The sequence below is a fragment of the Lipophrys pholis genome (assembly GCF_963383615.2).
Source record: "Lipophrys pholis genome assembly, chromosome: 5".
NCBI lineage: Eukaryota > Metazoa > Chordata > Actinopteri > Blenniiformes > Blenniidae > Lipophrys > Lipophrys pholis.
Window position 1 is genome coordinate 11,363,010 of NC_137628.1, and position 13,309 is coordinate 11,376,318.

General features: G+C 38.8%; 1 protein-coding gene across 1 annotated transcript in view; it reads right to left on the minus strand.

Annotated features, from left to right (window-relative positions):
- Positions 1 to 265: 265 nt before the first annotated feature.
- Positions 266 to 13,309, minus strand: part of capn9 (calpain 9) — a 16,885-nt gene continuing 3,841 nt past the window's right edge. Inside the window, exons 4-20 of the mRNA XM_080463522.1 lie at positions 12,969 to 13,102; positions 11,920 to 12,088; positions 11,732 to 11,815; positions 10,989 to 11,074; positions 9,828 to 9,902; positions 8,836 to 8,996; positions 8,320 to 8,477; positions 6,673 to 6,881; positions 6,426 to 6,462; positions 6,252 to 6,332; positions 5,608 to 5,665; positions 4,872 to 4,936; positions 4,721 to 4,789; positions 4,557 to 4,635; positions 3,515 to 3,631; positions 3,359 to 3,417; positions 266 to 1,723 (exon numbers count right to left, since the gene is read on the minus strand). Of these exons, the coding sequence (XP_080319648.1) occupies positions 1,697 to 1,723; positions 3,359 to 3,417; positions 3,515 to 3,631; positions 4,557 to 4,635; positions 4,721 to 4,789; positions 4,872 to 4,936; positions 5,608 to 5,665; positions 6,252 to 6,332; positions 6,426 to 6,462; positions 6,673 to 6,881; positions 8,320 to 8,477; positions 8,836 to 8,996; positions 9,828 to 9,902; positions 10,989 to 11,074; positions 11,732 to 11,815; positions 11,920 to 12,088; positions 12,969 to 13,102 (1,668 nt within the window). The 3' untranslated portion in view covers positions 266 to 1,696. The remainder of the gene's footprint in view (positions 1,724 to 3,358; positions 3,418 to 3,514; positions 3,632 to 4,556; positions 4,636 to 4,720; positions 4,790 to 4,871; positions 4,937 to 5,607; positions 5,666 to 6,251; positions 6,333 to 6,425; positions 6,463 to 6,672; positions 6,882 to 8,319; positions 8,478 to 8,835; positions 8,997 to 9,827; positions 9,903 to 10,988; positions 11,075 to 11,731; positions 11,816 to 11,919; positions 12,089 to 12,968; positions 13,103 to 13,309) is intronic.

A 13,309-nucleotide genomic window follows, 5' to 3' on the forward strand; every position in this document is an offset into this window, starting at 1 on the left:
GTAATGCAGCTCAGTTTGTTTAAGAAAAGTGGAACAAACAGAGCATATATAAGACACAAGCACAAGCATTCTTGGTTACACCTCATGTTTTTCTTGAAAGTCGTTAAAGTGCACATGCAACCTCATGTGCACAAGCTGTCATGGTGCTCTGCACAAAGTAAAAAACTTTACTTGTCCATGCGTCACAGCTCCAGTAGCACCAGTGGGAATAATCTATAACGTGTGAATTCTTTGGCCTATAAAGTCAGATATTAGAAACGTCTTTCCTTGATGAAGCCAGTGTTTAATTTTTCAATAACTCTTTAAGACTTTCAAAAAGCTCCATTGTTGTCTAAAAAGTCTAAATCCAGTTTTTCTAGTTCATTCAACATTCTTCTTCTCGTCTCCTGAACAATACGACACACATACTCTGCAATCCAGAAAACTTTCCACTGATCTTACTAAGTCCTTTTAGCGTCAAAAAAAGCAACTCTATTCATACGATATAATTCTTTCTTTTTATTGGTGAACTATGTTTTTATTGACTTTTATATGAGAAAAGGTACAGAAAAAAACAAGGACATTACAGATGCACAACAGTGGTCATCTCTTTAATGTGTTAACTTTGTCACATTTGAGAAACATTTCTTTTAAAACCTTTGTCTTTGAAACCAGGGCGTATAAGAGGGCATGTACAGTACACGCTCCTTACCCAAACAACTCATTTCATCACACTCATTCACACCACTGGTTACAAAAAGGGCAAAACAATCGAATATCATAAAATATCAACAAGCACTATGAATTAAAAAAGAAAAGAAAAAGGAAAAGGACTTTTTCGAATGAGGAATGGCAGAAAAGTAAAAAAAACAAGCACCAAAACAAACATCTAGCCCTTCTGTCACAAGGAGTAAAGCTTGACATAACAGCACCGTAAGTGTTTTAGATTGATATCTGGAATATTTATGGATTTGAAACACATTTTTGTAGGTTTTTTTTGAGAGGAAACTGAAGCTTTTTGTCATCTAACTTTGTAATCTAGAAAATGTGAGGAACAAATGGAGTATACTCTGTTATAAAACACATCTTTAGAAGTAAATGGGATGTAATTGGGAGCTATAGAGCGAGAGGGAGATCTATTATCTATTTTGGACAGGGTTCGAGCTCCTACATGTAATCCGACAATCTGCACCCTGGTTATATTTCAATTAAAGTTCCCATCAAGTCAACTCAGATATTTACATTGCATTCATATTGCCAGTGTGATTTTCAGAACTTACTGGGGTAAGTAAGTCTCACCAAATTTTTTTTTATTTAGTTATGAATAAAACAATGAATTATAGTCACACCAGTTATTCCAGTGTGAGTCTGTGAAGCTGCTCATTCATTTGTATTTTTTAAGAAAGGTTTATGGACTCAAGATGAGTAACAAGAACGTAAACACAAAAGTTTAATTGTAAATTTATTTCAGTTTTTATAGCGAGCAGAAAAAAATAAAACAACTTTCTCCAAAACCCCAAAATCAGCAAATGTCAAAATGTGACCCCCTCTCCTGTAAACATGGCAGCTCAGACAGAACTTCACATTATGAACCGAAGACGTTGAGAATATGAAAGAAAAAGTCTGTATGCATGGCGGTTGTCCGATGATATGACACAGTGGAATCTCAGAGCACCCGGAGCGTTTTGTTCTTCAGGAGGTTTCTCTTTGCTTCTCCTCAGACGTTCATCGACAGCATCAGGAACTGCCGGGACAAAACAGCGAGGCCCGTTAAAACTGATCCACAGGCAAAGCCTGAGAACATCACAGGAGCTCAAAGAGAGAGAGAGAGAGAGAGAGAGAGAGAGAGAGAGCGAGAGAGAGAGAGGGGAAGCAAAGCAATTCTTGAAGATGGCGATGAGGATCAATGCCAGCCATCTGATACATCAGCTCCACTAAATCAAACAGCTGCAGTATTTGCAGAGATCAGTGGACTCTGGGCAGCATGGTGGTGTAGTGGTGAGCCCTCGAGCCATCTCCTGGCATATATTTTGGGACTATTCTTTACTAAAGACTTTCTGGATTATATATATATATTGTACCAAATATCAATTTGCCTCTTCAATACCCCATTGTATTTCTAGGTATCATAACTCCTATGATGAGGCAATCAGACAAATATTTATCTGGTGTCCTTTTATGCACCGGTAGCAAGGCCACCAAGGGTCATTGGTTATTCCCTGATCGCTCCGCCGTACATGAATGGACGGATGTTGTTAATGTGATGTACAGGATGGAAAGGATAACTTTGATGCTTAATTTCATAAATCCACCAACAACTGGACTAAATTGGTAAAATATATGAAACTGTGAGACAGGACTTTGTTGAACCAATATAATCTCGATAATAACTCAGCGTGGAACCCCAAAGCTGCACCTTCTCCTCTCATCCGATGTATCTCCCAATTTTTACAGTTTGATTATTTCTTATCTTTTTTTTTTCCAACGATTATTCTTACTATTTATTTTTTCATTTTACCCTACTCTACTCTACACACACACACACACACACACACACACACACACACACACACACACACACACACACACACACACACACACACACACACACACACACACACACACACACACACACACACACACACACACACACACACACAATTGTAGCCTGACTAAAATGTAGACCGTTGAACTGACTGACTGACTGTCAGCACTCATTTAAGCTCTGCTTTAGATACACATACACATCTATGTTTACTCTATGTTCATTATGTCCAGACAGAGAAGAGTAACAGACAGTTTTACAGGACACACACCAGGAAAAGAGAAAGAAATAGACATAAAGAGGGGCATGGCAAGTCAACAGCCGGTACTCACAGTCAGTTTTCAGGGTTTGATTATCTCATCCCAGATTTAATTTCTACTGAAGTGGAATTTTTCAATCAATCCACATCAAACAGTGTTCAGAATTTGGTGATAATTCCTGATTATTTCAGTTGTTATGCATTTTCCTCTGAAGGATAACTTATCAAATGTATCCTGGTTTAAGAAGTGAGAGGTTCTCAGTGATGTCTGGCAGTCAAACGTGGTGGTAGTGAACAGAACAAAATAATCTAAACTAGTCACTGTGTTTATTGACTCTACGTGAGATTATACCAGCTGTGTTTAATATCACTCCGGAGCTTGAACAATCAGGGCTCCGTCCCTCATGACTCATGCTGTTCATCTTTTCTCTTTTTTTCATGGCATGTGTAAATGGTCATGTGTTCATAGTTATAACTGTATCAGTCAAATCAGCATTAATCCTGTGACCTTTAACCTTTAACCGCTGAACAGTACAGAGAGTTTGCAGTGGACTCAGGTGTGACGGTCACTTTACCTGCATGATGTTCACTCTCACCCGGCCCCTCTTGGTGGTGTCCATGGTCTGGAAAGTTCCTGGATCACAGATACAGTTTCAGCAAAAAGCCTCACGTGTACACAGACGTTTTGGGACTTGAATAAATTTTGATGTCGTCTTTTCAACGAAACGTACTGAACATGTTTTCCAGACGGACGATGCAGGTGAGGTAGTCGTCAAAGTCAATGTCGTACTTGTCATCTGCAAATCTCAAACCAACCAGCTGCAGGAGATTGTTGTTTAGGTGCATGCCTGCGATGGAAACGGAGCAACATTTAGCTGTCAGAGCCTTTTGAAGCTCTTTTATCATGGATGTCATACAGTTCCTGTTATTGGATTCAATAGTCCTAAGAAAGCTCGTCTCACTGTCTTCTCCACAGCCTGTTACTACTGGAACGAACAAATAATCTCACAGTTTTACTGGAAAAATAAAAATCTGTGATCAAACAGATTTTCCCTGAAATACAAATATTGGCACTAAAAATGACATTTAAGCACATTTAGTCTTTTTCTGATATTTTAATGTGTCGAAATCATTTCCTATTTAAAAAAAAAGCTGTAAAATAAAAAATAAAAATAAAAATTCTGAAATAATTTAAATCGTACTTTTAATTGTAAAAGTATGACGACACTATATCCACTCAGATGTGATTATCTTTTTTTATGCAAGTAAGAATTAGGCCCGTTTTGAATTTGACGTGACAAACATATTTCATACAAATTGTGCAGGTAAACAAACTTTGCTAACTTAATCCTCAACTGTGCCGGGACAAAACTTAATACAACAAAGATTCACCCTCATCGACCATGATGAGATACAGCTGGAATAACAGCGTCAACATATCCCTCAGCTACAAATGAAAGAACTTTCTTAGTTGTGCTGCCTTAGGTTTAGACTGCCAGACATCACTGAGAACCTCTCACTTCTTAAACCAGGATACATTTGATAAGTTATCATGTCCACCGCTCAGTGATGCAGTGGTTAAAACTCACGGTGAAAATATTCTTTGTCTGAGTCTGTGTGGAGTTTGTAAGTTCTCCCAGTGCACTCTGGTTAACTTCTGGATGTGAATAAATGTAAATGTGAGTGTGTTCGGCTGTCAAGCTCTCCAATCAAGGACCTCAGAGAAGGAAGTGTCAACAGATTCAGCTCAAATGGGACTGAGTTAACTCCAACCTGCCGCTTTAAGAGCGCTGCGAAGCTCGTACGACGACATCTTCCCTGAGCGGTCTGTGTCGAAGGACAGGAAGAGCATCTGCAATTACACAAGTTTGTCTTTAACATCACGAGCTTTAAAGAGCCGTTTAATTTACAGTTTCCCCACAAGAATCAACACATACGATCCATTTTTTCATCTTCTCCCAGAAGACCTTAAACTCTTGGAACTCCAGCATCCCTGTGTTGTCCACCTGGTTTAATGTGTCAAGGAAAACGTACAGAGTATGAAACATCTCAAAGCCCTGCGATGTGGATTGTGTTACCGAAGGATACATCCATGAGGTTGATGATACTGTGGCAGGTGTGGAGGCTCAAGCCCTCAAACTTGATTTCTTTTCCTGGAGATGAAGGTCGAAAATGGTTTCAGAACAATATGTAATGATGCTTGGCATAATCTTTGACCAGTCAAGGTAGGTTCGTTGATTTTCTAATTCTACAATTAGCCAGTCAATCCCCTTCATGCCCTGTTGAAGTGTCTTTGAGCAAAACACAGAACCCCAAAGTACCTCCAGTTTCTCCAGTATTGTTAAAACGCCTTGTATGCAATAATACATGCTATAACTTGTTTATTTAAAGTCCATCAATAATTCACTCAAGAAAGTCCTCATTTTACAGCAAACACCTTTCAATATTATTAGTATTAACAGTTAATTATAGTTTGTGTGTTAATAATCACAAATAAACATTCCCGCATGCAAGAAAAAAAGCAGGAAGATTTTTTGTTCTTGTTTGGATGATTTGTTTGATTTAGCAGGATTGCGGTCAACATTTTTCTATTTTCTTAAATTCAAATGTGGTGTTTTTGAACTTCTTCAGCAAAGTACTTAATTAAAGAGCGTATTAAGATCACACTCAGTTTCATTTAAGCTGCTAATTGAAAGCAGCCATGGAAGCCATTACATGCCAGAAGTTTCACTTCACACATACAGCCTGAATACGTCTATACATTTTTTTGTATAAACAAGGAAATTAAGAAAAGGACAAGATAGAATTGTTATCAGTCACTCACGTCTGCTGAGAACTCCGTTCAACATCTGCTGAAGTTCTCTGACAGAAATAGCACTATCCTGTGGAAATAACAGGGAAAAGAGGATAACTTTAGACAAATCATTGTGAACATAAATAAAATCCCCCAAAACCTGCCGAACCTTCGAAATGGATAAAAAATAAATAAAAATTTTTTATATCATAATATTACAACTAGAGTAGGAGAATGAATACAAATAGATGCCAATAACCAAAACAATCGCTTGACCAGTAACGTAGTGTCACATATTATATCTAAGGATGTAACATTATTTACTACCTTATCATGTTGAATTGCTTCATCTGATAATGAATTGTTAAGTATCTGATCATATTGTATCATATAGTATTACATCACATCGTATAAAATTGCATCGTATATAATAGCATCGTATATAATAGCATCATATTATATAGTACTGCATATCATATTATATCGTATCGTATGATTTCCCATTGATTTGTATTGTGTTTTTTCGCATCGCATCGCATCGCATCGCATCGCATCGCATCATATAATTTATGATCGCATCACATTGTATGGAATTTAATCACATCATCTTTTAATTTATCCCAGGCAGTGTCTTACAGGGTAAAACCTATAAACTGAAGCTGCAGTTTACTTACATCACCAGCCAGCTGGTCAAACAGCCTCCTCAGGCCTTTCTCCTCATCTGTCTCTTCCTCTGGAGAGCTGGGTGGAGGAGGCTGGAGGAAACAACTTCAGTATCAGTATGAGATCACTCAGCTGTATATTTGACCAAACAGGCTAGCTTTGCTCTACTTGAGTGACCTACTTACATCTGGCAGGTCAGCATCAATGGTGTCCCCCATTTCTCTGTGGAATAAAACCACAAGTTGCTGAGACAGCTGATAGGACACAGCAATGTTATTCTTACCAGATTACGTTAACAAAATCCAATTTATCATAGCATATTTGAAGCAAACATTGTTGAAATTAACTCAGACAAATATGTGTTATTTCTCAAATGCCTGTACTGCATTTTTTTAAAAGCACTGAAAAGTTCATGACTAATAAAAGGCTCACAAAGCTATTGCCTTCTTCTCAGAGAAGACTCGGATGAGGAAGTCGGCCTCTTTGTGTGGCTGGAAGGTGGTGGGGACCAGGACGTAATCCCCCGGAGGCAGCGTGAAGCGCTCTGACACCTCACGCGTGTTGATGTAGGTCTTGCTGCGAGCCGAGGACCCGTTGTACCTGAAGAAGTCCTTCGACAAATAGTCGTCATCTGTTGGTGCCTGATTGAACATAAAGACAGAAAAAGACAGGGGATTAACTTTGTATTAACTGAACTAAATGTCTCAATAGTATGTGAAATTACAAAAAATAAATAAAATGAAGAATTGTGAAATATACTGAAATTTGTTATAGCCTGAGATTACATGTGTAGCACTCCAAAGAATTGTCCCACAGGGGTCTTTACTCGGCCCCCCTGGTATTTAGGAGACCAGTTCCCTACAAGTTGGGCCATCGCATAAAGTGTAGATGAAATCAAAGTAGGATGATGTGGAAATCATCTAGACCATTTGTCTCTTTGGAAATAGAACATACACTCAAAGAAACTAAGAACTCCTTTTGTGTATTTGAAATATTGTGGCCAATTTGAAACAGGACCATGAACAGAGTTGTGGAATGCAGAACAACACTTTCCAACACTTGGTTAAAAACACAATGTGTTTGTCAAATCCACCCTCCTCAGCGAGCACTTCCACAAATAGGCACTTAATTGTGTCGCGGAAATCACTGAATAGACTCAATTACACTTCTAAAAACATGTGAACCTATATTAGTTTATTAATGCATAAACGAATGAAATCCAACAGATCTACGACATACGGAGACACACGGGAGTTCGTTTTACATCAAGAGTGTCAAACTCATTCAATCCACAAGGCCAAATACAGCTCAGTTTCCCCTGGACAGACATCCATCCATCCATCCATCCATCCATCCATCCATCCATCCATCCATCCATCCATCCATCCATCCATCCATCCATCCATCCATCCATCCATCCACACTGAGTGGGCCAGACCAGTAAAGTAGGACCTTATAAACCTAATATAACATTTTTGACAATTCCTTTTGAATTTGTGCAAATACAAACAAAATCCAATACAAATAGTTTACATTGGGCCTCAAACAGAATTTTGTATCGCTCAGTGTGCATGTATGCATAAATTCGCCGTCAGGGCTTCGGCTTCGATGCTTCACTGCAGTTTGAGTGCTAGTGTTGTGTTATGTTTGTTACTCTGAGAAAAATCCCGCGAGCCTTGGGAAATGAACAGCAGTTATCTTTACAGAACATGTCAGTCAGTGTGGTCTGGGAAATTTTTACACCTTGCAGTTTCATTTTATGGGCCAGACTGGAACATCTGCGGGGCCGTTTTGGCCAACAGGCCATATGATTGACACCACTGTTTTAGATGGACTGAGCTGTAATGAAAAAAAATATGAGGCGATCCAATGATCCAATGTGAAATTCTTCTTTTACCAACCCTGACACATTTGGAAAGAAAGAGGAAAATATAAAAAAGGAAAAATCTAAATATTATCAGTTATCATGAGAATTAGATACAATTTTTATTTGTTCCTTCTCATTGCGGAGCAGACTGACAACGCCATTTAAAAAAAAAGGATAAACAAGGCAAGTGTTAAGCTCAGTTCTCTTCTGACCTTGTACATTGCGAAGCCGATGGTCTGCATGTCCTGGCCTTCTTTTCTCAGCTTTCTTCTGTCCTTCTGCATCAGAGCTACCACCACGCTGCACACATCATCTTCGTCATCGGCGTCCTGTAGTTTCATCTTGAACTGCGGGTTGGTCCAGAATGTGTCTGGAAAAGAGGACAGCTGTAAATAAGTAATTCTCTGGTGAATCTACATAAATAGGCCTCAACTGTCGGAGCAGTTATTCTTAAGAATTTGAGCTTCTTTACGTTTCAAATTCATCTACATCTACTGAAATTAAATCCAGTTTTTAAATATTTTTTCATATCAAAGTGAAATGCAATCATCCTGCACTTATCTTTAAAAGTCGTGTTGGGAAACGGCATTTTCCTGAATATTCCTGAAATACTCAAAAAATGTGAAGTAATTCCCTCAGAGTGATTGTTACGTACTGTGTTAGGAGGAATGGCGTATTGGCATATTCAGTGCAATATTTTTCATACAGACTAGAATCGGTGGTCTCACCGATGAAGTTCCTGCAGCCTCCAGCGGTGGAGCCACGAATCCAGCTTCCCTCCAGCACCTCCACCTCCCAGTGTCGCTTTGTGTTGTCGGTCAGGGCATCAGGGGTCATGTTGCAGATCTCCACCTTGTCATAGTTCCTCTTGAAGTCTTCAAATTCCATCCTGAAGTCACAGACATCATCCTATCACAGTGCAGTCGCTAGCGCTGATCGCCCCCCACTCACACATAAAGGTGACATTGTGTGGTTTGTTTTGAGTGTGTGGATTTCTTTTCTTCTGGACTGTTTTGGTTAATTTGAATTGCTCGTAGGTGATTGTTTGTGCCTCTGTTAGACCCACAATGGACTGGCAACCCATTGATGTTGTTGAATCCAGCCCATTGCCCGTTGGCTATGCCCCGCCCCCGAATGTTAACTAACCAATAGCATTTCTCTACCAACTGCCTTGACATGGAAAATCATTCTTTGCGCCACAGAGAAGCATCAGAGCTGGTAACACTTTTGTTGTTTTCTGGAATATTTAAGTAATTTAAAACGTAAAAATGGTCAAACTATGTGCCTGGTTCACAGACAAGAGAATACGAGGAATCTCAAAAGCATAAACAACAGGGTTTACTTTATGCCATTTCCAAAACCAAACAAAACATGGACAAATGTCTCCAGAAGATTAAGCTGTGCGGCAGACAACACAAACTCACCACAAGATAGATGGACGAACAGACGGATGGACGGATATATATCTTAATTCCATACCAATCATCACTCAGTATAGTTAAACCTATCGAACCTTGCAAACTGAGGCCATTAGTATGAATGAAAACAATTTCTCATACTGATTTATTATTTGGAGGTAGCCACAAGCGATAAAACATGTGAAAAATATTCACCACCACACAAACAAAAACTTCCGGGCAGAGATCATCAACATTACCAAACATGAAGATGAAACAACACAATGATGACGTTTCAAACTCGTTTGTTGTACAAGGCTCACCAGAATTCACCGTCGTCTGAGTTGTTCAGGATGCGGCTTTTGTCTGCTCGGTCTACATAATCCCACTCCGATGACCTAAAACAGAAAAGAACAAGACACAATCTCTTAACAAAAGAATCATGAACTATTGACAGGCTTTACCTTCTGTGAGAATTCAGCTGGAGCTGTAATGTTGATTGTGCCGGTGGAAAACCTCTTCTGTGCACTGGTCCGGTTGAAAACAAAGGTCTCATTTCACTTGCCACAGTGGTCTGGTCTGCTTTAAAAAAGTGCAGTGTGAAACTGAACCAAACCAAATGAAGGTGTGAAGGTTTTCAGCATTCTCCACCCAATCAAATTGATTCCCCAGAATCCAAAGACAAAAGGTTGTGAACCAATGATCTAGAGTACTGGCTGAACAAGCCAACTACTGGGGATAATTTTACCTACAGTAAATGTATTTTGACAAAGCAGAAATTCACTTGTGAGTTTGTATGTGGCTCTCTGCACCACATGTTAGAGTTCAAGCTTCACCTGCAGACTGGACAAAACACATCAAAATATTTTCTAATGCTAGTCAAGCAGCATCACATTGAGTATGTTTTTTCCAATTAAGAGCATAAAACTGTGACTCCGACACTGGAAGGATAGTTTCCACTTATAACTGAACGTAAAGTAGCTCCCGCCTGTGATTTGTGTATATTTTGCTCTATATTACACTGAACCACCTAAATGTTTACATTATTGAGCTTATTATTTCTTATTAAGTGTTGCAAGGATTGTTTCCACTGGTGCTCTGGCAAATTCACACTTGTTGATCAATAAAAAGGCTTGAATGGCATGAAGAAGCCCCCGTACATCTTTTGTTTGGATGTTGTGTTGCTAAAGGCCTGTTGAAGTTGATTGAACTGAATGGTGTTTACAGGTACGGTTAGGATGAAATCTGTGAAGAAACCCACAGGAGAGGATCTTTCTATTGTCAGTATCCTTTATTTCCTGAAATGAAACTTATCTTTGTATTTTAATGTAATTTTAATGTATATGTGGTGAAGATCAATTCAAATGATAATAAGTGATAATGAAGGTATGTAACAAGTACATATCTGTAAAACTACCCTGGTTAGAGAATACTTTAGAAGTCCTATATGTTCTGTAATTGTTTAAAGGGTTCTGTAACCTTACTTATCACTCCAGGGGCCGTTCCACTCCACCTGACCCCAGGGGTTTCTGATCCGAATCAGCTTCACTTTTCGACCTCTGTAGTCCACCTGCAAAGCAAACAGTCCTGGTGGTTTAATAATGGCTCCATTCATTATATTGTGAAATAGCACATAACTGGCTAAAATAGGCTTAAGTTGTGTTTGTTGCTGTTTGTTGTTGCAGATTTCTTTGAAGGATATAGTCGAAGTTCTTAACTCACTAATTGCAGATAAATTACCATGATGGATACTGAATAAAAGAAAAAAAACACGTCTGCTAGTTTATAATGGAATGCATAAGCTTGTTTCATTCACTGCCATCAACCAACCAACCAACCAACCAACCAACGTGACTTATAAATGATTAAGAAAGTAATCAAAAGACCAAAATTATAATACCAAGACAATAAAAAACTAATCCAAATGTATAATATAATGGAACATAAATACACTATAAATAAACAATTAAAATAACAAAAGCAAGCATAAGTGATGTAAAAATAAAGACAGAAAAGAAAATCAGATAAAACATATAAATTGAAAATGAGACAACATGATATATGCTAAAATGTAATCAGATTCAGAACTAATGTGTCCAACTTTTTGAATTACAAGTCAACTTAAAGGACAGGTTTGAAAACTGTGCTGATTTTGCAGCAGTAGTAAGATGTAAGAACAAAGATGTTCAGCGCTGGGAGAGTTTCCATCCTGAAGTCAGTAACTTACCTCCTCCAAGCCTGTGATGGAGTAGGCGTGTCCCTTCACCAGGCCGGTGGATGTCTTGGCCTCAGATTCTGCAGAGCTGGAGATCTGGAGAAAGACACAACACCTTGAACAACGGTCTAAAAACTGAAGAGGTGTCTACTGTGGGAAGATAATGATAAGGATATTTTATTTAATTTTTTTAACTTTACATCAATAGAGCATCCCATCATGGAGCCTCGGTCCAGGGCCTTCTTCATGGTGGCAAACAGGTTGTCTGGAGCTTTCTTGGTTTCGTACATTTCCCCCACGCCGCCTGTGAAATCCTCCATGGCCTCCAGGGTGCTGCCCCCTTTCAGGGACTCGTAACTGCCGTGCATCCTGAAACAGACAGACAAACATCACTATCTTTCATTGTCTGTGTCTGTGTGTGACCTGTCCAGTGTGTACTCTGCCTTCACCAATGCTCAGATGGGCTCCAGTGCCCTACAACCCTGAACTGGTTGAGGTAATATAGAAGATGAATGGATGGATTGAAAACCTCTTAGCAGAAAACACTGGGAATCCTAAATGTCCTGCCAGACTGGAAACCATTATATCAGTGCATAATGATAACTCAATTATATTAACTTATATTTAATATATTGCACTATTTCAACTATTCACAAAAAGTAAGACAATCTGTTTTTGATAAATTCAGTTTTTTTTAAAACTCTTCTCATCTAATACTATTGGAAGTCTGATTGTTTCCTTTCAAAAAGATGCCACATCTTTGGAGAATGTGCATTTGAGGGATGAGCAGCTGGATAAGTCATATTGGCCAAAATCTTCTCTGCCAATGTCACAGTTTTTCTTTGGTTTGCTTTGTTTGTTTAGTTTATTCACAATCCATTCATCAGATCCACCAAATGACAATGAAAAGAAATGAAAAGCTGTATTGCAGTTTTTAATGCCACATGCTCATGTCACAAACGCATGTTCTTTATGAATGTGGCACCATTTAAAAAGAGAAATAATCAGGTTTTGAAACAGTGAAAGATTTATGGTAAATAAGCTTTGGTATAACTACAAACAAAGGTGTCAGCACCTTTTTATGGGGAGGTGTCTGTAATTTGGAGTGGTTATGTAAATGTTGCATTTTGGCATCATCAAACAGAAAAACATAAATCCAAGTTGGAAGGTGGAGATGGGGGATAAAACGTTGGATGTGAAAGATGTAGTTTGGTCACCATGTGCCGAAAACCAAATGATATGGAGTTACTTGGCGTAGGCTTTCTCCAGCAGGGCGCTCCAGAACTCGTTGTTGGATGCAGAGTGAAGCATGATGAGATTGTTTCTGACTGTCGGCAGCTTGTCGTCCACCACCACGTCCAGCCACTTATTGTGCTGCCAGAACTGAGGAGCAACACAGAAGCTCAGTCAGTCTAAACTGCTACAAAACGAAAATCTTCTTGTCAAATGATACAATTGAATCAACACAGAGTATAAAAAACAACAACATCCTGTCCGAGTTGATAGAAATACTCAAATTCTTTCTTTAGCCAATCATGGGCAAAACATCCATAAATCATCTGTTCAAACTTTATTTTTGTTCAAAAGCAA